The 25,026-nt window shown below is 41.7% G+C and overlaps 4 protein-coding genes across 8 annotated transcripts in view; 3 read left to right on the top strand and 1 right to left on the bottom strand.

The window, feature by feature from the left end:
* Nucleotides 1-14,862, top strand: part of frmpd3 (FERM and PDZ domain containing 3) — an 89,683-nt gene extending 74,821 nt beyond the window's left edge. The window contains exons 8-17 of one of the 2 annotated variants that reach the window (XM_084353652.1): nucleotides 3,192-3,299; nucleotides 5,384-5,515; nucleotides 6,130-6,249; nucleotides 6,535-6,671; nucleotides 7,220-7,346; nucleotides 7,770-7,859; nucleotides 8,086-8,265; nucleotides 8,386-8,521; nucleotides 9,212-10,090; nucleotides 10,748-14,862. In XM_084353652.1, coding sequence (XP_084209778.1) covers nucleotides 3,192-3,299; nucleotides 5,384-5,515; nucleotides 6,130-6,249; nucleotides 6,535-6,671; nucleotides 7,220-7,346; nucleotides 7,770-7,859; nucleotides 8,086-8,265; nucleotides 8,386-8,521; nucleotides 9,212-10,090; nucleotides 10,748-13,560 — 4,722 coding nt within the window. In that variant the 3' untranslated portion in view covers nucleotides 13,561-14,862. The remainder of the gene's footprint in view (nucleotides 1-3,191; nucleotides 3,300-5,383; nucleotides 5,516-6,129; nucleotides 6,250-6,534; nucleotides 6,672-7,219; nucleotides 7,347-7,769; nucleotides 7,860-8,085; nucleotides 8,266-8,385; nucleotides 8,522-9,211; nucleotides 10,091-10,747) is intronic. The other variant, XM_084353653.1, reaches the window with a different exon arrangement.
* The window catches only part of LOC311257777 (uncharacterized protein), a 176,028-nt gene extending 158,558 nt beyond the window's left edge, over nucleotides 1-17,470 (bottom strand). Inside the window, exons 1-3 of one of the 3 annotated variants that reach the window (XM_084353655.1) lie at nucleotides 17,433-17,470; nucleotides 16,933-16,973; nucleotides 5,338-5,506 (exon numbers count right to left, since the gene is read on the bottom strand). Coding sequence is in view for 1 of the 3 variants with exons in the window: in XM_084353654.1 (XP_084209780.1) it covers nucleotides 16,933-16,963 (31 nt within the window). In the remaining 2 variants the exon portion in view is untranslated. Of the gene's footprint in view, nucleotides 1-5,337; nucleotides 5,507-16,932; nucleotides 16,974-17,374; nucleotides 17,411-17,432 lie in introns of those variants that run through there. The other 2 variants (XM_084353656.1, XM_084353654.1) reach the window with 2 other exon arrangements.
* An 88-nt stretch (nucleotides 17,471-17,558) lies between these two features.
* prps1b (phosphoribosyl pyrophosphate synthetase 1B) lies at nucleotides 17,559-21,619 on the top strand. Of its 2 annotated transcripts, none has more exons than XM_084353657.1 (7): nucleotides 17,559-17,842; nucleotides 18,287-18,476; nucleotides 19,176-19,274; nucleotides 19,650-19,774; nucleotides 19,970-20,143; nucleotides 20,231-20,390; nucleotides 20,502-21,619. In XM_084353657.1, the coding sequence occupies exons 1-7, from the start codon at nucleotides 17,721-17,723 to the stop codon at nucleotides 20,592-20,594; spliced, it is 963 nt and encodes a 320-aa protein (XP_084209783.1). In that variant the 5' UTR covers nucleotides 17,559-17,720; the 3' UTR covers nucleotides 20,595-21,619. The 2 variants fall into 2 exon arrangements, with proteins under 2 accessions (XP_084209783.1, XP_084209784.1); XM_084353658.1 differs by having other exon boundaries at nucleotides 17,560-17,842; nucleotides 18,287-18,470.
* Nucleotides 21,620-22,259: 640 nt separating this feature from the next.
* LOC311256905 (solute carrier family 25 member 53-like) lies at nucleotides 22,260-24,955 on the top strand. Its single transcript, XM_084352321.1, has 2 exons — nucleotides 22,260-22,534; nucleotides 22,717-24,955. The coding sequence occupies exons 1-2, from the start codon at nucleotides 22,501-22,503 to the stop codon at nucleotides 23,616-23,618; spliced, it is 936 nt and encodes a 311-aa protein (XP_084208447.1). The 5' UTR covers nucleotides 22,260-22,500; the 3' UTR covers nucleotides 23,619-24,955.
* The last annotated feature ends 71 nt before the right edge of the window (nucleotides 24,956-25,026 follow it).

The raw sequence follows: 25,026 nt of genomic DNA, 5'->3' as shown, positions 1-25,026 counted from the left end.
TTTCTATTTTCATTTCAAGTGGTATATGTGATTAATTATTCAAAAAAGAGATCAAAGAGCTACATCAAAAACATGGTTTTCTTGCGCACTATGAATGTGAGTTTTGCCACATGCAAAGGTGGAGTGGAGTGAAAGTAGTGCAGTTGCCTCTGCCTAGTTCACTCATTGGATAGTCTGATTTACTAGGTGTGCACTGTGGGTATAAAGCCCGCCATTAGCCGACTATTTCAGTCCTAATTATCCTCCCTTCCACTATCTGTGTGTAAGCTTTTCAAAATCCTGGTCGCTAAGGGAAACAATAACAACAGCAACCTCCAACCTACCAACCTACATGCTGAAGATACCCTAATATAACCCTAATCTGGTCGCTAAAAGTACAAACCCAAACAATCTTACAGCTGTTTAGCCATTTTAAAGGGTAACTCCACCAATTTTACACATTACAGTATGTTAACAGGTCTTTGGGGGTACTACTGAATATGACAAAAAGTAGCATAAAGCCTTTTGTGGCTCCAAAGGAAGCTGCATGTAATCTGGTAAATTTCCTCCAGTGATGTCACTCAGTGGCTAAGTTGCGTTGTGGGTAATGTAGGCATCACGTTTTGAAACAGAAGAAGAATGAATGGAATAAAAAAGACAAGACAGGTTCTGCTTATCAATTTTGATGGGGTTTTTTTTTCAACAGTGTTATTGGAGTGCAATGCATAACAGTGGACTGCTTTTCAAAACCTGGCACCTACAATACCCACAATGCAACTTAGCCACTGAGTGACATCACAGGTGGAAATTTATCAGATTACATGCAGCTTCTTCTGGTGCTATATGCTACTTTTTTCACACAAGCAGTAGCACTCCCCAAGACCTGTGAACACACTTTAATGTGTAACAGTGGTGAAGTTAGCCTTTAATGGCAGGGCTCGCCTCCCAGCATGCAAAACAATTTCCTCCAACACTATTTTGCAGGGTCATTGTTGCTGCATCCTGGGCTTACTGCCACCCTTAACCATGGTATTTTGGTTTAAAGTAATACAAACCAGCCAGTGTTTATTTCAATGTTTGCACAATGATAATAGGTACAGGCAGACCTAACCCCTCCCAGCACAGTGGAGAAAGGTCTGGCTATGCAAGACTACTCATTTGGTGACTATAATAACTGTTAATTTAGAAGCTCTTTTTTCAACAATACGAAGTGGCTGTATTTCAGCATTATTCTGAGATATAGTGGGTAGAGTGTATTGCAGTCTTTTCTCCAAAGAGAACATTAATTACACTAGGCCTTACTTTTGTAAAAAAAAAAAAAAAAAAAATCAAGCATCCTTCCCAACCGCAATAATAATCTTAGTATGGTCCTTAATGCACGGCAGTCAATCAAGGATTTATGGGAAGAAAAGGAGGTTTTACTGTAAACAAAGTTAGAACACGAAGATGACAAGCAACGGACAATCAATAAAGAATCAGAAGATGGAGAAATGGGTATTTCATCATTCTTTTTTCTATTTACCTGAACTTAATGGAAGAGGGTAGAGAACAGGATTGCTCATGACATGGACCACCAGGTCTGATAACCTTTGGATGAAGCCAACGAAGAGCATTACGCAGACAGCTCAAGCTCGCTTCTCATCACAGCTGATTTTAACATCCCCTCTAGCCTGACAGTACCAACAGTCAACATGATGTGAACCCAGAGATTTCCTTAATTAGAGCTGTAATTCAAGACTTCATTTAAAGTGAGATATATCCCACAAACCAGCAAAAGGCCCTCAGGTCCATTAATGTCTCCTCTCTGATTGATCTAATCTTCCTCCATGTTTCTCTCTCAGAATTGTGAATCCAATTGATTAGAGCTCAAGAAACAGAACTCAAGGCACTGTCGATGCAGAGATAGGAGGAAGATGATATGATTGGAAATGATTGGATGTTTCAGTCACCAACCCCCACAACCAGTGCCAGGAGATTTCTAAATCTGTCTCCGGTGATCAGGAGCTACAGGCTGCTATTGATCATCGAAAAAAGGCTATCAGTGTTGACCACCTAGCCTGATGTTTTTTGAGAGAAAAAGATGAGGCCATGTCGTTGAGCTGTGATTTGCCTCTCTAACACTGCATGTAGCAAAGATAGTGGCTTGTATGGGAAGTTACAAACCTGTTTGTGGCGTCTCTTCACCAGTTCACCCTCACTTTAATGATGCAGTATGGAGAAATATCTGTTCACTCATAACTCAGACTTTAGTCACATCCAATCTGCACACAGGAACAGCTTGTTGAGCCTTCTGAATACTCAACTTCTCCAAAAAACAGACTGCCGGGCATCTGCTGTGGACACAGCTCTCCATTTCAACTAAATGCATTTTCTGAGATATATTGTTGCAATAAATTCACATCCTTTTACTGTCATGGGTAATGCCTGCCTACTGTTCTTGCAAAAATCTCATCATTAGATTAAAAAAAGGAAGAAACACAGGAAACAGATGTGGCTTGATTTAGTTTTGGCCCAAAATTATGGAGGATTTAATTTGGAGTGCAAGGCTGTTTTCCCTCTGCATCCACCCCACATTAAAACCCCTGGATCTATCTCATTACATTTGATATCTTCTATCCCTCTGATCACAACTGTGGTTCTTTGAAACGACATAATGAGAACTGACTCATTTTTTCCAAAAGCCATCAGCCAGATAAAAAAAAGGAGACAGCAACAGAGAGGGGAGGTTGCCTGTCACATCCCTTCCTAGCATATCATAACTTTTCTTCTAACAAGTGCTTTGAGTAAAAGCAGTAACCTTGGATCAGACCTCTCCTCTCTATACCTCCACTCACGAAACTCTGTGAATTCTTTCAATCCTACCACCCAATTTTCTTTACATGACTTACATACTTGAATGGAAACTGGATAAAATGAATAAGCCACTCTTTGATCCTGATACAATGCAAGGTGTGGGCATCCTTTGGCTGAGCTTAACTCCTTCTCAGCTCAGTTAAAGTATCTCACATAAGGCATCTTTTGTTTCTTAACACTAAAGGACCTCCTCCTTTTTCAATACTTTTCTTTTTTGTCTCAATAACAAAGCATAAACAAACAATTACAGCTGGTTGTGTTTGTTGTGTACAGATAATTCTTGATACCTTTTTTTGGCACATTCTCACATACCATCGATTTTTTTTCACTAAACTGTTTTCTCCCTCAATCTCTTTCAGACAATGCTCAAGGACGACTCCTTGCTACTCATACCAAATGTGTTGAAGGTGTTCTTGGAGAATGGACAGATTAAGTCCTTTACGTTTGATAGCCGTACCACTGTAAGGGTATGTATTCACTACAGCTGTGCTTGTGGGAAAAGTGATTGAATTTCAACATAATTGGGTTTTTTACACAAAGGTGCAGTATGTAAGACTTGGCAACCTCTTGAATTCATACTCCAAACAAAAAGGTGGCAGCATATCACCAGCCTAACAGCTACATGCTGCTAACTGTAGCTGCTGTTAGCTTATTATTATTAGTTAGACGTGCACCTAGCGGTCCAGAGTGGGAACTCAAAGAAGTATCACAAAAATTTAAACTAAGCCAAAATTCCTACATATTGCACCTTTAAAGAAGCTTTACTCCATTTTTAGAATTAACAATGATCAAATGACTATACACCCAACTCTGCAGTTCCTCTAATTTCAGGTGCAATATGTAAGAATTAAAAAAAAAAATTGACTAGCTTGTGAACAAAGTAGAGCATTCAGCAGCTAAAGAGCCAAAAATATTTCTCAGGAGCTGGTTATGACCAAAACAGACCTAATAAGAGAGTAAATATTTTAATTAATGTTCATTAGGTGACTGGGAACATGACTCAAAATGAAAGATAGTGTTGATCTGTGTCTGCAGGATGTTCATTTAAGCTATTTTTAATTATTGCATGTGGCTTCACATGCTGCTCCCAACTAGTCAGAAAAATAAATTACTATAGGTTAAACATTAAGCCTATTGTTAAAAATACACAATACAAGCATGCTATTGTTAATTCTTGGTGCCTCTCCATGACATATTGAATTTCTATTGATTTTTAATTGTATAATCTAATTTTGGTGCTTCATGGGGTGGCCTCTATACAACCCAGGCACACTATTTCATCTGATTTCCTCCACAACATCAAGGTGTGTCACAGATAAATACAATACTTAAACCTTAAATTGCTCAAGTCAAGTCTGTATCTAATGAGTTATTGTTTTAAGAAAATAAATAGAAAAAGAACTGCTTTCATTTTCTGTCTTCGCCCTATCAGGTTTTGAAGTTTTAAAATCTCAGTAATGTGATTAAAACCTTAAAGCAACAGATGAATTCAGTCAGACAGAGGTCATTTCTGTCTCTATGTCAGCCTCCAAGATGAGTCTGACATCTCCGAGCAGACTCATTAAACGAACTCTATTAGATTTCACAAATCTCTCGGCTGCTCATGGAGGGAGAGTGCAGGAGAAAAAAAGGAGGAATACAGCAGCACTTTAAAGGAGAGTAGGAGGAAGCTAAGCCCGTCAGCCTAATTAAATGGAATTTCAGCATAATAAGAAGGCCTGGATCAATAAAACAATACCACAGATTAAATCAGTGACACACAAAGATGCCCACTTGTGTGCCCATTAGACTGTCAACTAAAGAAGCTTTGCTGCAGTATTTTTGGCTGCAGTCTATAGTTTCCTGTAGGTCCTTCAGTTGATCGTTTAGCTTCCCCAGGCGTCATTTAATGCAAACCGCACAGGTCAATACTGTTAAAACTGCTTATCCGTGTTTTTCAGAGACAGCTGCTGCTAAGGTTACGTCAACGAGTGTCAATTCAATTGTTTACGGAGAGCAAATAATTAGTGTTAATACTTCACAGCTCTTAATGAGCCTCTGTACTGCTACTGTATACTGTATACTGTATCACTACAATAGAATCCCTTTTAATTTTTCATGCCTTTAATATATAAATAAGAGGGCAAAGGAATACTGAAGCCTTATCCTCAGGCATAGCCCAGGGTAAAAACCGCAGCTTTCCCCTCAGACAGTGTTCTCTCGACAACAGGGTATGAGAAAAGCTCTACATCAATCATAGATACTGATCTGCACAAGAGCAAAAGTTTGCCCTGCACACTCCGATATGCAAACGTTATTTTCTTAAATAGGATGCACTCACTGTGCAGAATAAATAATGTCATTGGAAGCTCTCCATAGAGCAAAATGACAAGTATAAAAAAAAAAGAGCATAAACAGATCTCAAGGATATCAATTTGACTTATTACCCTCTACAAACACAGAGTGAATTCAGGGGGAAAATAGCCCCCATACATCATACATTGTTGAGATAGAAGGTATTCTTACTGTGGAAATGTAATTCTCTAATCTGTTTCCATCTCTCTTCTTCCAGGATGTGATCTCCTCCCTGCAGGACCGCCTCTCACTGCGCTACATTGAGCACTTTGCATTGGTGCTGGAGGCAGGTGGTCTGGACCAGAATCAGAGGTTGCATCCGCTGCAGGACAACCAACCACTGACACATGTAAGAAACACAGACGGATGAATGAGTTTAAGACATGTGTGAAAAACTGTTTCAACTTATGGATCACATGTGTTCACATGAAAAGCAATAAGAAAGCGACTTTTATGAATGTAAAGTATGACAAAGTACTAAAATGAGTATTCACAGTTTCAGCGTTTGTTGGTCATTTGTTTGGTTTGGGTTGAGTTTGGTTAGGACAAATGTTCTAGGGATGGGGAATCTGTGTGGTGCGCATGGCTCTGTTCGCTCTGAGATAAACTGGCAGCCATACTGTCAGGAAAACTGGACAGCAAGCCGAGAACTCTCATACTATGGGCACGCAATCAAAACCGATAAAAGTTAAAATTAAAATAATTTACACAAGAAGTCAGATGAGTCCGATTGCTTCGATTTTGGATGCAAATCACAGTTTTTGTAGTTTCATCATTTTCAGCGCTGTTTCTTTGCATTTCATCAGTTGGACAACACTAAGTCTGTACCTACTTTCCATAAAATTGTGAACATAAACAGTGCTGCAGACTGCCATGTTCATGTACAGAAACTGATACTGTGATACTTGTGATTTATGCCAAAGACGTAGCTGGCTACAGCTGATACTGTCGTGTTCCCTTCAGGTGGTCCACAGAACGTATTTCCAAGGGATGAAGTGTCTGTTCCGCATCTGCTTCTTCCCCAAGGACCCTGCCGACCTGCTGAGAAGGGACCCCGCCGCATTTGAGTATCTCTATATACAGGTAAAGTGCTGGATTAAAGGGGGTTTACAAGGATGTCATTCAATCTTATGACACTGTTGGAGAGCTACCTCTTCAAAGAACAGGGGGTGCCGAGAGGAGGGCCAATGATTAAAGGTTCTTATAGGTATCTAATTTTATTTACTGTTTCTATTAGATTATGTTTATCTTTGTCTCCTCTGACTGATATTAGAGTTAGAAAGGTTGCATAAATCAGAGTCAGGTTTTAAACACAGTGGCCCTGTTGAATACTCTGTCACATTGACTGCATTTATCACGTCCTAACAGAGCCGCAATGACGTCATTAAGGAACGCTTTGGCATGGACTGGAAATCTGACATTACGTTACGACTGGCTGCTCTCCATATCTACATCACTGTGTCCTCCGCGCGGCCAAATCAGAAGATCTCTCTGAAGCATGTTGAGTAAGTGCACCAACTGAATTAGCTTTCAAATGAATTTATGAGAAATTACAGACAAAAATTGATGTATTGCATTTTTACCTCATTAACAATTCCATGTAGCATACCAGCGAGTCCCACGGTGAAGTTTGTTCATTCAATAATGTCTAAATGATTAATAATTAATCCCAAATGTATTAAAAACTCAAATTACTCAAGGATCATTTTCCCTGGGTCGTTGTGAGACAGGGAAATCCATTGCTTTGTGAAATTACATCTCTCCCTCAATTTGCTCATTTATTCTTCAAAATCTCAACCTAACAAGTAATGAGTTTCTGCCATCATGACCACAGAAGCAGAACAGACCTACTGTGCTTGTAATAGGGTGGCCATGTCAAGCCAGGAGTCATATAGAGGATGTACGTTCACCTTGTCTTCCCGTGGGATTAAAAAACACTGCTTTGTCCTCTCAGTTGGGACACATATCATGGACTCTGATTAAGTACTCCACTGTTGTTTTTTTCCCCTTGTGTGTACATTTCTGCTATCTTTCCCTTTGCTCTCGATCACAGAAAAGAGTGGGGACTAGAGCCTTTCCTCCCCCTCACTCTGCTCCCAACAGTCAAGGAGAAGAATGTGTGTAAGAGCCTGTCTCAGTTGCTGAAGACCTACCAGCATCCACCACCATCAGGCAACAAGGTTCTCCCCATAAAACATTTAATTGTTAATTGTCACCATTTCCATGATTAAAAATATCAGCAGTTTCTTATGGATGAGTTTACTGCATTTGGTTATATTGCTATTACAACACACTTCTACACTTTGTAAATGCATAGAGACACCTTGCCAAAGTGCAATACCCTTGATTACTATTAACATCAAAATCTCATTTTGCTGCTTTATAAAAGGAGATTTTAATTCATTGTATTTGGTGGTTATGTCTGCTTGATAACTAGTCCTTTATCTTAGGACAAGTCCTTCATCTCTATAGATGTAACTGTTGCATAAGACTTTATGATCAACATCTGTGGCTCAACAGTGCCCCCAGGAGGACATAGGAAGTGCTTGACGTGGATTGCACTATTAAAGATGAGCCATTCTTGTTTATGATTCTGCCTACAGGTCCCTCCTCTCCAAGGAAAGCTGCAGTACATGCGTGTACTCAACGACCTCCCACCTTTTGGTGGAATACTGTTCCACACTGTTGGACTGGTAATACATTTTTTGAGTAAAGGAATACCTATTTTACTTTTCCATTTCCTTTCCTGTCTTTAAAGCTGCGCATGTACTCACAAAGGGAGCATGCTTACACTTTTTAATGCATCGGTTTAACATTTTAAAGATATTGACTAAACAGTGTTTTTTCAGAGGTATAATGTGATGTTCCAATGAAGTAAGTTAAGGGAAATAGTTGTAACCCTCCTCTGTTCTCCTACAGGATGAGAAACAATCAGCTACAACACTACTGGTGGGTCCTCGACATGGCATTAGTCATGTGATTGACCTGAAAAATAATCTCACCACAGTTCTGGCCGAGTTCAGTAGGGTTTCCAAGATCCAGCTCTACAGAGAGAGCCAAGGAGTGGCTCGTGTGGAGGTGTCAATCCACGAGGCCAAGGTATTACAACACAAAGTTTCATACATTTTACTTTATCAGCTCATTACAAAATGAGCAGGCAATGCTCATTGCCTGCCCCCTAAATAGTCTCCTAATTCCCCTCCCTCCCACCCTCTGCAGCCCCTGGTCCTACTCATGGAGTGGCCTGATGCCAGTAACTTTGCATGCCTCATCTCTGGCTACTACAAGCTGTTTGTTGACCCTAAACGGACCATCTACTTCCGGACACCTGGTCAGTCTCAGCTGACCAAGGCAGGTATGTTGGAGGTCTTCTTTACTAGTAAAGGTTAATTTTGAACACATTAGGCAACATACAGTGAATCATATGTAAAATAACATTGTTTACTTAAAAGCTTAAGATGAAACATTCAAATCGCACATTGAAAGTTATAGTATGTAAGTGATAGTATCTTTCTATCAGCATCATATACACTGCATGTCAGGCAATATTTGGAAATCATTATATGTTCCGTGTACATAGACATTGATTTGCTTCTTCATTGGCTGAAACCATTACCTGTAAAACCAGGTTATCCTGGAACTACCATCCCATGGCGCCCTCTGCTGTCCTTCCTCTCATCTCAAACTTGACTCATTGGAATGAGATACTCCATTCTCCTTAATATATCAGTATGGAATTTTGCAGTGAAATATACTTTTTGCTGTAATCATAAACATTTACTGTTCAAACATGAACAGATCCTCTGCCATCTGCTGTCTCAACCTGTAGTCCACATAAAAGAAGGACCATCATACCATCACATTCCACCAGAGTCTAACCCTCCTACCTCAAACAAACTTCAACTTTCAACATCCATCTCTGAAATAACAAATAATCTCCATGTGACCACCAGCTGTCGTCTCTGCTTTCCCATCAGGATCTTCTCTATCCCCACTAGTTCTTAACACCTCAAACTCTCCACTGCTCTGACAATTCTATCCCCAGATTACAGAAGTTCCCACCATGCTCACCCACGTTCTGGGGCAACCAGCTTGCCAAGTGGAGGGCGACGAGGGGACGAGAGGGAAAGCTCACACAGAGACTCAGGGTCTGCAAGGGCCCTTGTTCCAGCAGAGTCTCAGCATCTAGGCCTGTGTCATGTCCACCTTCGAGAGCAACAATTCCAAGAGCTTCAAACACGTGCCGAGGCTGAACTCGACATCAATGAGAACTTAATTTCCCAGGAACCGCCTGGGCGGCCCCGCACCAAGTCAGATCCCACCCAGCAGAGTACAGAGGAAATAGCTGGGGTTTTAGATTGCCCAGAAGTAGAGAATGCAGGATTCAGAATCCGTGCCCAAACAATGAATCAATCCCAGAAAAACTCACGATACTTCTGTGACTCCTGCAAAGCCAGGCACAGGGCAGAGGGTTTTACAGCAGTGAACAGTAGTGGGAGCTCGGGGAAACATTGCTCCAGTGCTTGTGCTTCCCGAGATGGAGGTGCTGTTGACCTCATGGCCCTACCGCCACCAGGGAATGAAGAGGAGGACGAGACAGATGGTGGAGGAGAGAAACTGCAACCGCCACCACCTGCTATTGCTGCCCCGCCACCTGGCTTCAGGGATAACAGTTCAGACGAGGATGACACAAAGAGAGGGAGGAAGGCTCGAACCAGTGCCAGCCCAGGGGTGGCCTCTGGGAAGCTGGCCCAAGCCAAGGAAGATGTGCCCGTGACATTGATTGATAATGTTTCCACGAGAACAGTCCGAGATCATGCCCAGGAGCTTGATGATGCTCTGGTGTCCACCTTACAGGCACTGGAGGCTTTGGCAGCCTCTGAGGACTACCCCCATCATCCTCAACAGCCAACACAGACTGCAGGTCAACAGCCTCAGTCATGCAACAGCCCACATCTCACACACAAAATTAACAATAATACTGATCCAATAAAATATTATTTTCCTATCAATCAATATCACACAGTACATTTGGAGTGCATAATCTTTTTTATTATTACTAAAAGGAGGTCTAACTAAAATCTCCTTGTGAAATTGCAAGAAAATCCTGTAATTTCTTAATTTGATGGTAGAAATGCACGCACATATAATCACTGCAAAAACAACGTATGATTAACATAGAGGTTTAAAAAATACAGGCTACCTATGATGCTGATGCTAAAATTAAAATCAGGTTGATAACACTATGGACTGTGGTTTTGCATAAATGAACAACAATAACAGCTTATTATTAGACAACGCAGTGTTTCTTAAAAACATTTTTGGATGAGGCGAGTCCACTGGTGCATAATTTGCAGTCTGGAAAGGTGTTGTAAATCTGATCCTGAAGAACAGATTTTGGGGACAAATTAGTTATTCCAAAATTATTTTATTCGTTTTGTGATCAGGATTAATCCACTCAGTTGCAAATGTCTGATTTGATAGCTGCAGTAAGACAAAATATAAAGTTTTTGTATTTCTATCTTGTTCATATTTGTTGTTACTTGATTATCTTAACTGTGTGCTGTGTTCTCCTCTTCAGGGCTGATTGTCTTAGCTGCCATTACACCTGAGTCATCATTGGACTCAGGCCATGAGACCAACTCCTCTGAATTGACAGATGTATCTGAGATGGTGTCGGCTATGAAGCAGAACCAGAACCAGGCCTACCTGCTGGCTCACCATATCAACAAGGAGCGTATCCTCTGCCGCCGTGACTTTCCGCTGGCTATCCCTGGTTGCACAGCAAAGACCATAGGAACTGGGGCCTTCTCCGTGGGTCAGATTCGTGCTGGCTGTCCACCCAAGCAAGTAATCCTCAGCAAGACTGTTCCCTTTAAAGTCAGTCCCAGTCAAGACTCTGCCGTGCTCAGTGTTGTGACAGAGCGGGGGGGCAATCAAGACACTATTCAGACTGAACAGAAAGCGGAAATGAAATCAAACTCTGAGTCCACCAAAGCAAACACCTCTGATACCCCTTCTAAATCACCCGAAGAACTTAAAGTGTCTGATGCTTCACTGACAGTTCAAGTCAGTAAGGATCAGAAGTTATCAAACTCTTCTGGGGAGACATTGAGCCAAAATCTCTCTGACGGTGTAAAGGGGAAGACAACAGCACCTCTTAACAAAGACCCTAGCAACAAAGCCTTACCTATCCTCCTGCCTGTGGACAGAACTGCCTCCGCCAAGATTTCTCCCACTAATATGTGCCAAGATGCCAAGACTGCCTCTAGTGAGACCATGAAGCCTTCAAGCTCTACAGAACTTCTACAACTTGACGACCTTTTCTGCACATGCCCAGTACAACAGGAGCCTGGGCCTCAACTAAGACTTAAAGACCCACAGGTTCAGAAGGTAGTGGTGTTTCAATCCTCCTCCCCCACTGATGACGAGCGTCTTCGAGCCAAAGGCCTCCAACTGGCTAACAGCAAAGAAAATGCAGTGAGAGTAGGAGCAGATACCAGTTTGGCAAAGCCCAGTCCTCAAATACAAACCAAGTACTCTCCTCGTTTGCCTGTAAAAGCAGAAAGAAAAGAAGCAACTGAAAGCAAGGCTGAGGGTGTCCAGGGAAAAACGCATCTTGAGTCACAGAAAGGCCCCATGAAATCCTTACCTATTTTAGATGATCCAACAACACCTAGCCTCTCAGTAGATAAGGTCTCCACTCTCCCAGCCAGAGATTTAAAGAAGCAGGGCATTGGTAAGGGGAAGTCCCAGCGCAGTGCCCCTTTCTTGAGCTTTAGAAACCTTCTTTCAGCTACGTTCCCAGCAAGAATGCGAAGAGAAACGGATGAGCGAAGGGCTCAGTTGCAGAAAGTCCGTCAGTATGAGCTAGAGTTCTTAGAGGAGCTGCTGAAACCCAAGTCATCCCAAGGAGAATTTTTGCCCCAGGGATCCTCACCTGTGCCCTCTGGCACTCCATGTGCCTGCCAGCTCCGCACCAGCCCTGTCCTAAAGGCACCAGGTATCTCCAGGGAGCAGCGACGCAGCTGTGACTGTAAGCGAATGTGCAGAGGCATGCGACTACCTGACACACCAGTTGGCTCCACAACAGAGACCCAACACAGAGGCAGAGAGAGAACTATCTCGAAGACCCCCCCAGCAGTCTCCAAAGCCCCTCACACTCAAGGTGCTACAAGGAGACCTCAAACCTTAGAGATAAAGACCACACGAATACGCTCTACCAGTCTTGAGTCAAGAGAGCCAAGGGGAGAGCATGGTTCCTGCTTGCCCACCTGTACTTCCCAAACAGATTGCATGGGAGGTCCACAATATAAGAAGCTCCAGAGGCGTTACAGCATTGGAGAGCTGGATAACAGCACTAGCACACCTGTCTATGCTGAAGTAAAGCCCAAAGCCAAGAGTCTGGAGAAGGAGATGGAGAGAGTGCGGGCCACAGGGCTGAGGCTCCCTACCCCGATTGAGCCAATCCATACTCAGTCTCACCAGGCAGAGGGAAAGGGGAAAAAGGGTGTGTTTTTCATTCAGGGCGAAGAGCTACTGCGTGAAAGTAAAGATGGGACTAGCGAGGTGCTGCTGACCCTCCCCAGTGAAGACAGCGATGACAAAGATAAATGCTGCTCATTCTGTTTCTGCTACAGGAAGTGTGAGGCCGCAGATGAAAGCAGTGAAAAGGATGAGCTCTCATACTCTATACCCCTTCAGGTCCTTCCAGGCATGGAGCTGGACTCACGTACCTTCCCTGTAGTAAGCAAAACACTCCAGGTTCTTAATGCAGAGGACTGCAGTGGGGAGGAAGAGGAGGAGGAAGAAGAGGAGCCACAGACACAGGAGATTGACCTGAGATCCTGTAGTACACTGGAGGGGAGCCTGGCACGGGTACAAGCCCTACAGGGGAAAAGTTTCAGCTTGCCTGATGGTTTCCTAAATGCCCAGTTGGATGCTAATGAGTTGCTAGCTATCCTGCGTCAGTGCGCTAACAGCCCACAAGCTGAGGGTGAGGCTCGTCTTCAACCCTCACAGATTGCAGAGTACAAACAGGAGCTGGCGGTACGCTTCAAAGAATTCAGAGCATCTTGTCGGCGAGTGGCAAGTGTTGAAAAAAGCCCAACACGTATGCTTGCTGTTGTCACCGCCAGCTTTCAAGTGTTGTGTGAACTAACTCAGACTTTCATCAAATTGGTCAGAGGGGTTCGATCAGAATCCCAAAGGCTGCAGCTGTTGAGAAAAGTTGAGGAAGTAGCAATTAACTACACTTTGCTTCTGCGGGCAGCAGAAGAGTCAATGGGACACTCAAGCAGCTTGCCAACAAAGACAGTGAGCCCTCAAGTTTCCTCCAACACCAATAACATGAGCTCGCTCACTCGACCCATTAAAACTCTGCCTGCCCAGTAAGAATAAATCTGGCAGGGATGTAATCAAAACAGTCCAGAATGTGGGTGACTACTCAATCCAAATTCATTATTTGTTTATTGTTTACATTTTTTACAAGTCATGCAATGAATCATCTTCAGTAAAAATTGCAATGCAGCTGTTCCATCCATTGTTTACAGGCCCTGAGGTAGCCTCGTGGATCTTGTTTTGAAATATAAAGATACACCAAACTAATGCACAATGGAATAAGAACCCTATAACAGACTGGGTGATACAGGGCTAATCACCTCATATCAATATTCACAATATACATAAGTTATTATAGTATAATATTTTATATGTAATGTATATTTGAGTTGTGTCTACTTAGCAAATAATATAAAGTTTTGTGAATAAAAAGTGAAGAATATATTTGAAATGTATTGAGTTAAGAGAACTATAAAGATTATAATACATCATCAGAAATAAATGTATGCTCTGGACAAAAATATTTCAGAGATCTCGTCAAGTAGCGACTTTGTTAATTGCGTAGTCCAAAGCGTTGGTTGGTTAGATGGTGATGTGTGTGTTTGTTGAATTTTCTAACTATTGTAAAGCAAAATGGAGATCTCTCTTGGCTATGTTGATAGTGTCTGGGGTACTGAAACAAGAGTGAAAATGTAAGTGACAGTGTTGGAAAACCAAAACCACTGAAAGATGACATTTTAAACCATACTGATTGACAGAGGCCCGTTCTCTCACTATAACAGAGCAGGTATGAAAAATACCTGCTCAGGGCAGACAATGTAGCAGAGACCCAAGTCATCGTCTTAACCACTACACAGAAATGAGTGTCTTTACCTCACTCAGCTGTAGAGAAGGAATACCCACACTGTACTTAATAACGCACAGAGTGTATTTTACACCATCACTGATCCATGGCTCACTTGCATCTCACCTGTCGTGAATAATAGTTTTAAATACAGCCATCCACTTGCAAGTGAGTAAGCTTATAACTAGAATTTTGCACAACCTCTGAAATTAGCTCTGAAGTTGAAATGTATCTTTTAATGTTTGATTAAGTGTTTTTTATTCACTCTGCTGCTGAAACGCTCACTTGAGTCCACACCACCAATTTTACATGATTCATCTCCTCAAAGCTAAAGCTTACCCGTTTCAAAGGATCCTTTGTTTTTAATTCAGGTTTTCAGATACAGTATAAACAAATTTGCTTTCTATGTGCTGTTATACATTGTGCAATCTAGCAAATATATAAGAAACACACAAAGTAGTTTTCTATGTATTTTAATAAAACTAACACATCTGTTTCCTGTCTGAAATCTCCTTTGTGTCTCATCCTCTTGTTATTCTTGGAAATTAATCACGGAGGCTTGATAGTTGTGCTGGCCTAACATGTATACCGGACATACTGTTAAAAGAAAGTGCTGTGAAACTGCATTTAAAATGACAACTGGGCTGCCACACTACTAAAGACAAGAAATGTTATATTGCTTTTTCTTGCGTAAAATGTATTGGTCCATTTTTTGGAATACAACATGGTACTCCAATGTTACTCGAAGGTTTGTGAAATACTGTATATGATGTTAACATCCAACCTGAGTCGAGATATAGAATTATTTGGTGGTAATAAACTAATTTTAGGATACTGAAAGCCATACAGTGTACAAACTGGCAAATGTTCCACATTTGACATACATAATAAATCAATGGGGGGATGTAACAAATACTATATATATCTTAGTAATGCTGTAAATTTGAGCATTTTGTTAACTTTATTTATGTTTTGAGCTTTTATTATTAGTTATTATTATGTCTTTGTGGGACAATGTGACTGTTCATCAATTTAGCAATATAGCCAATTTTACACTGGGAGTTTCACCTAAAGGGGAGATGATCAGTGTTATTGCACTTATTTTCTTGATTTCAGGATACATTTACAGTGTTTACAAGCACTCTCTTTTAACGGTCTGTCCTTTGCTGTTGATGTGGCATTTTCCATAACCATATGCAGTGTTTTCTCTTTCACTGTACTGCATGTTTTGCCTAACGTACTAGAATTTCAGGGGCAGATACTTTGATCATTGAAGGTGATGATACTGTTTGTACAGAAAATTTTCCAGTCCCAAGTGGAAAACCAGGCAAAATGAAAGGCCATGGTGGCAATATGTTAATGTTTTGCAAATTATATACAGTATGGAAATGTATTATTCTACACTGTAAATGTAAATAGTAAGATCAAATATTTGAGAGGATAAGAAACACTTTTAAAACATTACTTGTAACATTAAGATTTATCCAAACGCTTCACTATTTTGTAAAAAGGGAAAAGATAAAACATGTCTGTAAGGTAATTATTTATAGTAGTGTAACATAGAGACTAATAGCAAAACATATATTTTATGAGTATATGAGGAGTATAAAGCATGGGACATGTTTATTTTTATAAACCAAAAATATCAATGTTCTCTCATCAGCACTTGAACATTTTAACATTATGATGAACATTTTCTGTGGTTGTCATTGTTCAGTTGCTTTGTTAAACTGTGTGGATATGTCTGTGTTTCATTCACACGATGAGCCCGCCATGGCTTAATCCATTGTTTCTTTATGTGCACCTTTTCATTCCTGTCTTTATTTACTGTCAATGATCTTGTCGTCACTGTGGTCTTCTGTCTGTGTACAAAGTTAACTCATGTTTTAAGAGCAATAAAGTATATTATATAAACTCTTTCAGAGAATTTGGAAATGACATTGCATGCAGTAAACTTGCCACAGGGACAGGGTGTCCATTAGTATGCCTTTAAACAAATTACGTCATATGGAATTATCTGGAAACGTCTCTCTTGCTGCTTACTTCTGTGTTTGCTTAATTCATTTGCCTCTGTTGACTCAACAGTGCAAGCCTCACTGAGTCGACACAACACCAACCATTGACAGTAAAATGTCTTTGTGTTGTTGACATTTGAGATAGATCGACTTAAGATTTTCTGTGTTATTTGTACTGTAGCTAAGCATTTAAAGAGCAGATCAAAGCTAAGCTAACCACCAGCCAGGGTAGCCTCTTTGCCAAAAACACTGTGATAAGGTTATACTGGCAACAAGAAAGGTGATCCTGTAAAAATACAACTGTCTGTGGTTGTTAGAGATGTGTAACACTCGTAGTTTAACACAGGCCACTGTCATAGATAGTAATCGGCTGTGTTCACATTAGACACTTTAACATGACACAAAGGAAATGAAAAGCACAGGTGTAAACAATAAAATTAATCATGGCTGAATTCAATTAAGCTGTTTCAGTGTCAGACTGAGCCATCGTTAATGTGTTTGACACCTGTGTTTTCCCTACTATGACAAGTCAGATTGCCTGCTGTGAAAAAAAAGGCCTACACTTACCTCTTTTAACGACTGCATTTTGGTGGTGCATTCAGGGACCTCTGCCAAAAGGAGAGATTAAGCTTTAATGGCAACACAAGGGAAACGTGCAGTATTGTTACCTCTGAATTACTCTGAGTATGGGCAGGCTAAGTATCATATACCCAACACCAAATATCTTACATGAAGTTAAAATGGACAGTGTCAAGACCATATGCACTGCAGTGCCTACACTTGACACATTTCAAGAGGACACATAATCACTAAAGTGCTTTAGAGGAGGCAGGGCTAACATCTTGTAATGTGAACTTTGCATTAGCTTTAGCGGTTTATAAGCCTTTTTCCATATTATCATGTACCAATTTATAAAATAGCTTGTTCATTTGAGGAAATAACAATGTAAAACTCCAGGACAAGAGGCTGTTAAAGCTCGGTGTATCTGCTAAACGATGTATTAACTCACTTTGGGCTTCTAAATTCTCATTGTTTTAAGTAAAAGCTCAGTCATAACGAGTATTTACCTAGCTCGCTTACGTGCCCCTGCTCTTGTCTCCCCCCCTGGCCGGAATGACGTAATCGCGGCGGAACGTAAGTGAAAGCGTGCGCGCGGCCCCGGGAGGAAGAGCCGCACGCGTCATGTGTGGGACATAATGGTGGATAGGTAGGGAACACACTTTAGCTCGCTAAGCGTAGCTCATCAACTGTTGATTAATTTCCAGTTGTTGTCTCGGTCTCCTCGCTCCCTGGACTCGACAGCAGCTCGCTGCCGCTGCCCCCGTCAACTGAACGACGCCCTGGATCGCAAGAAAATGCCGAACATCAAAATATTCAGCGGTAGCTCACATCCGGACCTGTCGCAGAAAATAGCAGACCGCCTGGGTCTCGAGCTGGGGAAGGTTGTTACGAAGAAATTTAGCAACCAAGAAACATGGTGAGTTGTTTGCTGTCGTGGTTACCTGAAAGACCCGTATTATATGACGCATAGCTGCCTTGCACGCAAATGTCGTAGCCTATCGACATGTATTTAATAAGAAACGTGGTGTCACGATGGAATTGCCGCGCGGGGTTTTTGGGAACTTGTAGTCCCACGCATGGTTGAAGATCCATGCTAACTATGAAGCCTGGCTCGTAATTCCTGAGAAACAAAGCAACATCATCTGCGTCAGTACACTGAAATGATAATGTTATATATCACATACGATATTGAGAGATGTTCTGACTCCGCCTGCTGCTCTTTCCCCACCTGATGTAACCCTTCACACGTAGACACAAGCCATTGTTTACCCTGTCTCATCTATCTCATCTAGCTTCCATGGTGTGTTAACTCAGAGGTACTAAGTGATGTTTGTCTTGTCACCTCTCTCCTCCCTGGCAGCGTGGAGATAGGGGAGAGCGTGCGTGGGGAAGATGTCTACATCGTGCAGAGTGGCTGTGGGGAGATCAATGACAATTTGATGGAGCTGCTGATCATGATCAACGCCTGCAAGATCGCCTCTGCCTCCAGGGTCACGGCTGTCATCCCCTGCTTCCCCTACGCCCGGCAAGACAAGAAGGACAAGGTGGGGGTGAGGGATATCTGTCTAATTACTTCTGTCATGCCATTTGCCATCCCAGCATCATGACAAGAAGCCTGCAGCCCATGTCCATCAACGACCGCTCGACTAAGCATTTTTTACTTCCTTTCTCCGTTTGTTTTCCTGTCCCTGGCACTGTAGGCTCTGCTGAGTCAGCTGCAAGTTACATCCCTTTACATTTTGAGTAGCTGTTTGCCTGTTATTTACTTTCGTTCCAACATTTTAATCATATTGCATGAGTGGAATGTTTTTGCACGTTTAAATACCTGATATAAACTTCAATTCCTGTGATGCAACATTAGATAGTTTGTTACATGCAATAAGCATTGTATTTTTTTATATATTTAAAGCCATATTACCATTTAGCCATAAGCAGTTGGGCCAAACATATTCATTTTGAACTTATTTGACTGTTCTTGCTGAGTGAAATGAAAATTGGCTTAGTTACCATGCTACATACTGGTGATTTTTGCACATCACCCATCTTAATATACAGTAAATATTGAAAGGATCAATTGTCAAACTGAAAATGTTTTTATTTTACTATTATAGAGTCTAAAAGATTGTGATATTTGACTGGTATAATTTGACTAAATGGCTATGCTCTCAGTTTAGTGTTATTTTTAGAAACAAGCCATGCTTGCCAGTTCACTTATTCCATGTGACTGAAGAGATCTATTTTCATTGCAGAGCCGCGCTCCTATCTCTGCCAAGCTGGTGGCCAACATGCTGTCGGTGTCAGGTGCAGACCATATTATCACTATGGACCTGCATGCATCACAGATACAGGTGAGCAGCTCAAAAGCAGACATAAACAGAAGTGCATCTTATTCAGTATCCTGCCATTAGTCTGTCCCTTGCATTATCTTTCTGTTCTACACTCTAAATCCATAAGTGCTTGATTTTGGAGAAGCTCCATTAGAAACCTGGCTGTCATTGCCTTACATTTATATATAATATATATATATATAATATATATTTTTAACTAAGATGATGTGTGATGATGACTGTCTAATAACATGCCGAAATAAATAAATAAATAGATAAATATAGATGTCAACAAAGGACAAAAGATACTAGTCTTCCAATAGTAGTCTTTCCAGTTGGTAGTATATGTTTATCTCCTGTGCCCCAGCTGAAATTATTTTTATTATCTTTTTCCAGGGATTCTTTGATATCCCCGTTGATAACTTGTATGCAGAACCAGCAGTGCTAAAATGGATAAAAGAGAACATTCCCGAATGGAAGAACTGCACCATCGTCTCACCTGACGCAGGAGGAGCCAAGAGGTATGCTAGTACTGCTTGCCATAGGTCTTCTACCCTTGAGCATACCTTCACCAAATATCCTCCAGAATTTACTTTAGATTAACATATTGTTTCCTTTGCTTATCTCTGACGAGACTCAGTTTTGGCGGATGCATGTACAGGTTTATCCACTTCGGCATACACACTGGCTCTAACTTATTTACTTTTCCTTCACAGGGTCACCTCAATAGCAGACAGGTTGAATGTGGACTTTGCTCTCATTCACAAGGAGAGGAAAAAGGCGAATGAGGTGGACCGCATGGTTCTAGTCGGAGATGTGACGGATCGGGTTGCCATTCTAGTTGATGACATGGCTGACACATGTGGCACAATCTGCCATGCTGCTGACAAGTAAGCCCCGAATTCCATTTAAAGACCTCTGTTCCAGGATCTGTATAGTCATATGTGATGTAATTATACTGTTTCTCTCCCTTTTAGACTAATTTCTGCTGGTGCCACCAAGGTGTATGCCATATTGACTCATGGCATCTTCTCTGGCCCAGCAATCTCACGCATCAACAATGCCTGCTTTGAAGCTGTTGTGGTCACCAATACAATCCCTCAGGAGGAGAAGATGAAGCATTGTCCCAAAATACAGGTCAGGATGCATCTTTCACCTCAGTTATACGTAAGGTTGCGACAGGCCTTCATTTTTCTGTCAGTAAACAAATCATCATGTCTTGTTACATTCCCCCCTTTCTCCCTCCAGGTTATTGACATCTCCATGATCCTCGCAGAGGCCATCCGTAGAACTCACAACGGCGAGTCTGTGTCGTACCTGTTCAGCCATGTCCCATTGTAACGAATAGCGTCTGCTACATCCACTGTGTGCTGTTACACCAAATAAGAGAAGAGGGAATTCCCCCAACCCAAACACCATTAGCAAAGATATCTTGCTAACTATCCATGAAACAAAAGAATGAACTGTCATGTCTGTTACTAATGTCCCTTCCCTCTTGAGCAGTGTCCCTTCATGTCCTGGGCACCAAAGCAATCACAAGCTACCAAGTTAGGCCAGCGTATTTATTGTACTTGGGTTAATAGGTGTTTATCCACTGTGAACGTTGTCCCTCCCTTTCATAACCTATAGTTACAGAGTTTCTTTTGACTATTTAAGCTTTCCAGGAGTCATTTCAGTCTGTCAACGACTACCCTAGAACTTATCACTGGTCAGGAGAAGTTTAAAGAAGTTAAATCTGTTACAATGGATGAGTGCAGTTTTTTTGTGTTGCTCGTGTATCCTGCTATTTGACAATATAATTAATGAAGTGAATGTGTTGAACTAGTTTACAGTGCCACTGAAGCTCCACTCAACCAAGAGTGCCTCAACAGTCTGAAATGTTGAATAGTCTATTAAAGTCAGTAAAGTCTATCTTATCTAATCTAAATTACTTTTTCCTCTAGTCTTCTCCATCCCCTTCCTCCTGCTTAGCTGTTTTTAATTTTTTCACCGAATGAACCTCTATTACGCGTCCTACCAGGTTGTAGAAGATGTTTCAGGATGTTTCTTTCAACTCTTGAGGTGCCCTCATTGAGTGGGGTTTGCCCAGTGTCCAGGGGTTACCCTTCAAGGTTCTGCATTCGTTTGAAGGTCTTTCTATAGAGAAGGGTTTTTAGTTTGGGGTCTCTGCAGGCTGGAGCTTCCGCCAGAAATGTTCACCTGCTATTTTATTTCATTTCATTTTTGTCTTTTTGTATGTCTGGAGGAAGGATTTGTCATTTATGTGCATACTCCAAACCGTTGTGTTTTACTTTTTCAGATAGGTGAATGCGGCAGTTATCAGAGGATGCATTCTTAATAAAAATAAATATCCTCAAAATCTTAAACCTGGTACTTTTTGTTATTTCTGGCATTAATACACCGCACCTACAGGCTTAGAAGTTACATACAACCAGGAACAGATCAGATAAAGGTTTTTATCATTATTACTTTGTTTATTTCACAGGAACAACGCATAATACATTGTTGCCCTAGATAAAGCTACAAGCTAGAGGCCACCAATGAGGTGATGTCATATGTATTTCTGCAATGAGGGTGTACTTTACGCTCTACAGTTAGAATGATCTGCTCCGTATTATATTATTGGCTCACTGCAGTATTTTTGCCAGTAAATAAAAGATTCAGTAGTTCCTAACAGAATTTGATCCCTGGCTCTGAAACAGCATTTAGACAATATGATCGAATTACATTTAAGAAAATAAAATCTTAAAAAGCCAAATATATGTATGTTATTAGACTCATGGCCTGTATTTTAACGTGTAAAGTAATAAAAAAATCCTGCTTGACATCACGATAATAACGATAGTAGCATACTCACTGTAAAATAACAGGTAGGCCTGTGGTTCTCATCAAACACACCCTTCCTCCAAAGAAAAGACTTCTTGATGATTGATGGGCGAAATAACTAATCACAGACCGCATGACGTCGACCGTCTTGACCAATGGTTATTCTCCAAGAGGCGGGACAATAACGACCGGCAGATTAGCGCACAGTGCATCTGTTATCTTGATGCTGGTACATAACAGCGGACGAGGTTTGACAGTTTGTTTGTCTTGTATTCTGGTAGAAAAACGTGTTGTCATCGTTACTCGACCAATAAACAGTAACTAACCCTCTCCGCGTGCGGTGGTGGGCAACAAATGGACGCACGTGGTGACTTCAACTTCCCACAGTGAGCGGAGGAAATTCAAACTATAAACGCTTTGCATGTTATTTCTTCTGCCTGGCGACAGCTCACTTGGTAAGTACATTTTATTTTATTTTATTTTGTTGTATTTGTCTTAGATTGTGTCTGTTTACAGGCAATAATTCAAATTATTGAAGTGCAATATCTTTTTCTGCAGGCGTCTTCCGGTGATTTTAGTTTCATCTCGTTTCACTTTCAGTATAACCGTCATGACACTGAAATGATTTGTGTTTCAGTTTTTAAACTCAGCTCGAGGATGACAGGAAGCCCTCACCATAAACAAGATGAAGAAGGCCACAGGGACCCCATGGCTCGTTTCCATAGCTACCTGCACGGAGGGACCTCCAGCCTGCTGTCCACCCTCCCCACCCTCATCGTCTTCCCCGTCTACAAAACTGTTTTCCGTCAACAGATCCACAACACCCCGGTTCTCCAGGTGGTGGGACAGCTCTACAAAGAGGGTCCTGTGAAGCTGTACAGGGGCGTGGCCCCACCGTTGGTGATGAGGACCCTGAATGGCACGCTGCTCTTTGGCCTCCAGGACACCCTCCTCCACCAGCTCCCCCTGTCATCGCAGAATGTCCCCTCCACCTCTGCCCTGCCGGCTCTGGCTGGGTTTGGTGCAGGTTTAGTTGAAGCTGTGTTGTTCACCCCCTTTGAGCGTGTCCAGAATGTGTTGCAAAACGGCCAAAACGACCGTCACCTCCCCACCCTGAAGAGTGTTCTGGTCAGGCTGAATGCACAGAGGCTGGCCTCAGGGTACTACAGAGCCTTCCTGCCCATCACGGCCCGCAACGCTGTGGGCAGCGCCCTCTACTTTGGCCTGAAGGGGCCCATGTGTGCTGTGGTGGCGGGACAGGGGCTCTCTCCAATGGTCTCCTCCTTCATCTCGGGGACGCTGACCTCCATGGCAATCAGCCTGGCTCTTTACCCAGTGTCTGTGCTGGTGGCAAACATGCAGGCACAGGTGGGAGGGGATGTGAAAGGGGTCACAGCTTGCTGGAGGCTGCTGTGGAGGTCTCGGCAGAGCAGTGTGTCTCTGCTGTACCGAGGAGGTTCTCTGGTTATCTTGAGATCATGCATCACATGGGGAATCACCACAGCTATCTATGACAGGCAGCAGAAACAGTCGGGGTAAAGAGACACTGTTACAGGTTTATTATTTACATTATTCCAGGAAACGGTGAATGCGGCCAATTTATTTAGCATAGATTTTTCTTTTTCTTTTGTTATTTTGTATTTTTCCCTCTTGTCTTGTGTTCATCATCACCGCTAACTCTCAGTGAACAGCTATACATGAACATGTTTCTTTTTCGATACACATTCATCACCACTTAGTGCAGGTGCCATAACCAAAAGGCCTTACTCACAGCAGACACATTGTAATAATAGGAAAAGCAAAGGTGTTACTAATTACAATAACTCTGGCTTAGCCTTATTATGGGGATAAAGAAAAACATGATCCATCAGCTGGTTCAAATCCACCAACACTGCCAATTTTCTGTGTGAAGATACAAGTGGAAGGCACCACTTCAGGGACATAAACCAAGTATTTATTAAGTACAAAAAGTAGTTTATGCATTAGAAATATAAATAAGGTGCAAGGGAATCAATGGTGCCTTGTATTTTATTGTCTTAAAGGGGAACTTTGCCAATTTTACTCCTCAAAGTCAGTTTACTCATCAAGGGAAGTCTACTCAGCCTGTGAAACAGCTATGTCATCTGTGGCTTTAAAGGAGCTTTGCTTTTTTTTCAAGTATTCTTGGCCATTTTTTGCATTTTATAAACGTGGTGTAAAGAAGCTATTACAGGATGTGGTGGAGGAGGAATTGGGGAATGACTCAAATCAGGGAACTTGAAACTCTGGGTTTGTCTGATTGGTTTTTTTGCTGCTGGGCTCATGGGGCACACACTCCACCAACCAAGCCACTGGGGCGCTGTACAACTTTTAACATAAAGACTATATTGAAAGTTGGAGTATGGATTTTGTAAAAGATGATTCTTTACCAGGCATAGAGGACCTAACAATGATGGTTTCATCCATGTTTTTTTGGGCTGGACCCAATAAGGTCAGGATCTCTCTACTACCTTGATTTTCATCATCTGTCTCTGCAATAGTGAGTCATTGGAGTTCCCCTTTAAGTGCACAAAGGAGGTTGATGCATGTTCAAGACATATTGTCAATATATTATTTATTTTAAATATTAAATATGACATATGCATATCTGGTATGGAACAACTGAGAAAGGACATAGTGCCTCACAGCAGGAAAGTCCTGGAGTTTGCATGCTCTCTGTTTATAGACATGCAGGTTATGGAAACTAAATTGTTAGCCTACATAGCACTCTAGTGCACAGTGAACCTCATCCAGGGTGTAGCCTTCCTCTCAGGGTGTGTGGGACAGGACCAGAGTTAACCAAAAGAATATGTATTATATAAATATATTTATGGAATAAATAACCTTGTTGTTCACAATGTAGCCCATTAAATAACTGTATCTGACTGTGAAAGAAAAATATCAACTGCCTGTCTGTAACCTCAACATA

Source organism: Pagrus pagrus (assembly GCF_965226575.1).
Source record: "Pagrus pagrus genome assembly, chromosome: 5".
NCBI classification, from domain to species: domain Eukaryota; kingdom Metazoa; phylum Chordata; class Actinopteri; order Spariformes; family Sparidae; genus Pagrus; species Pagrus pagrus.
Note: the sequence above shows the minus strand (reverse complement) of the source record. Positions and strands in the feature narration are given on the sequence as shown.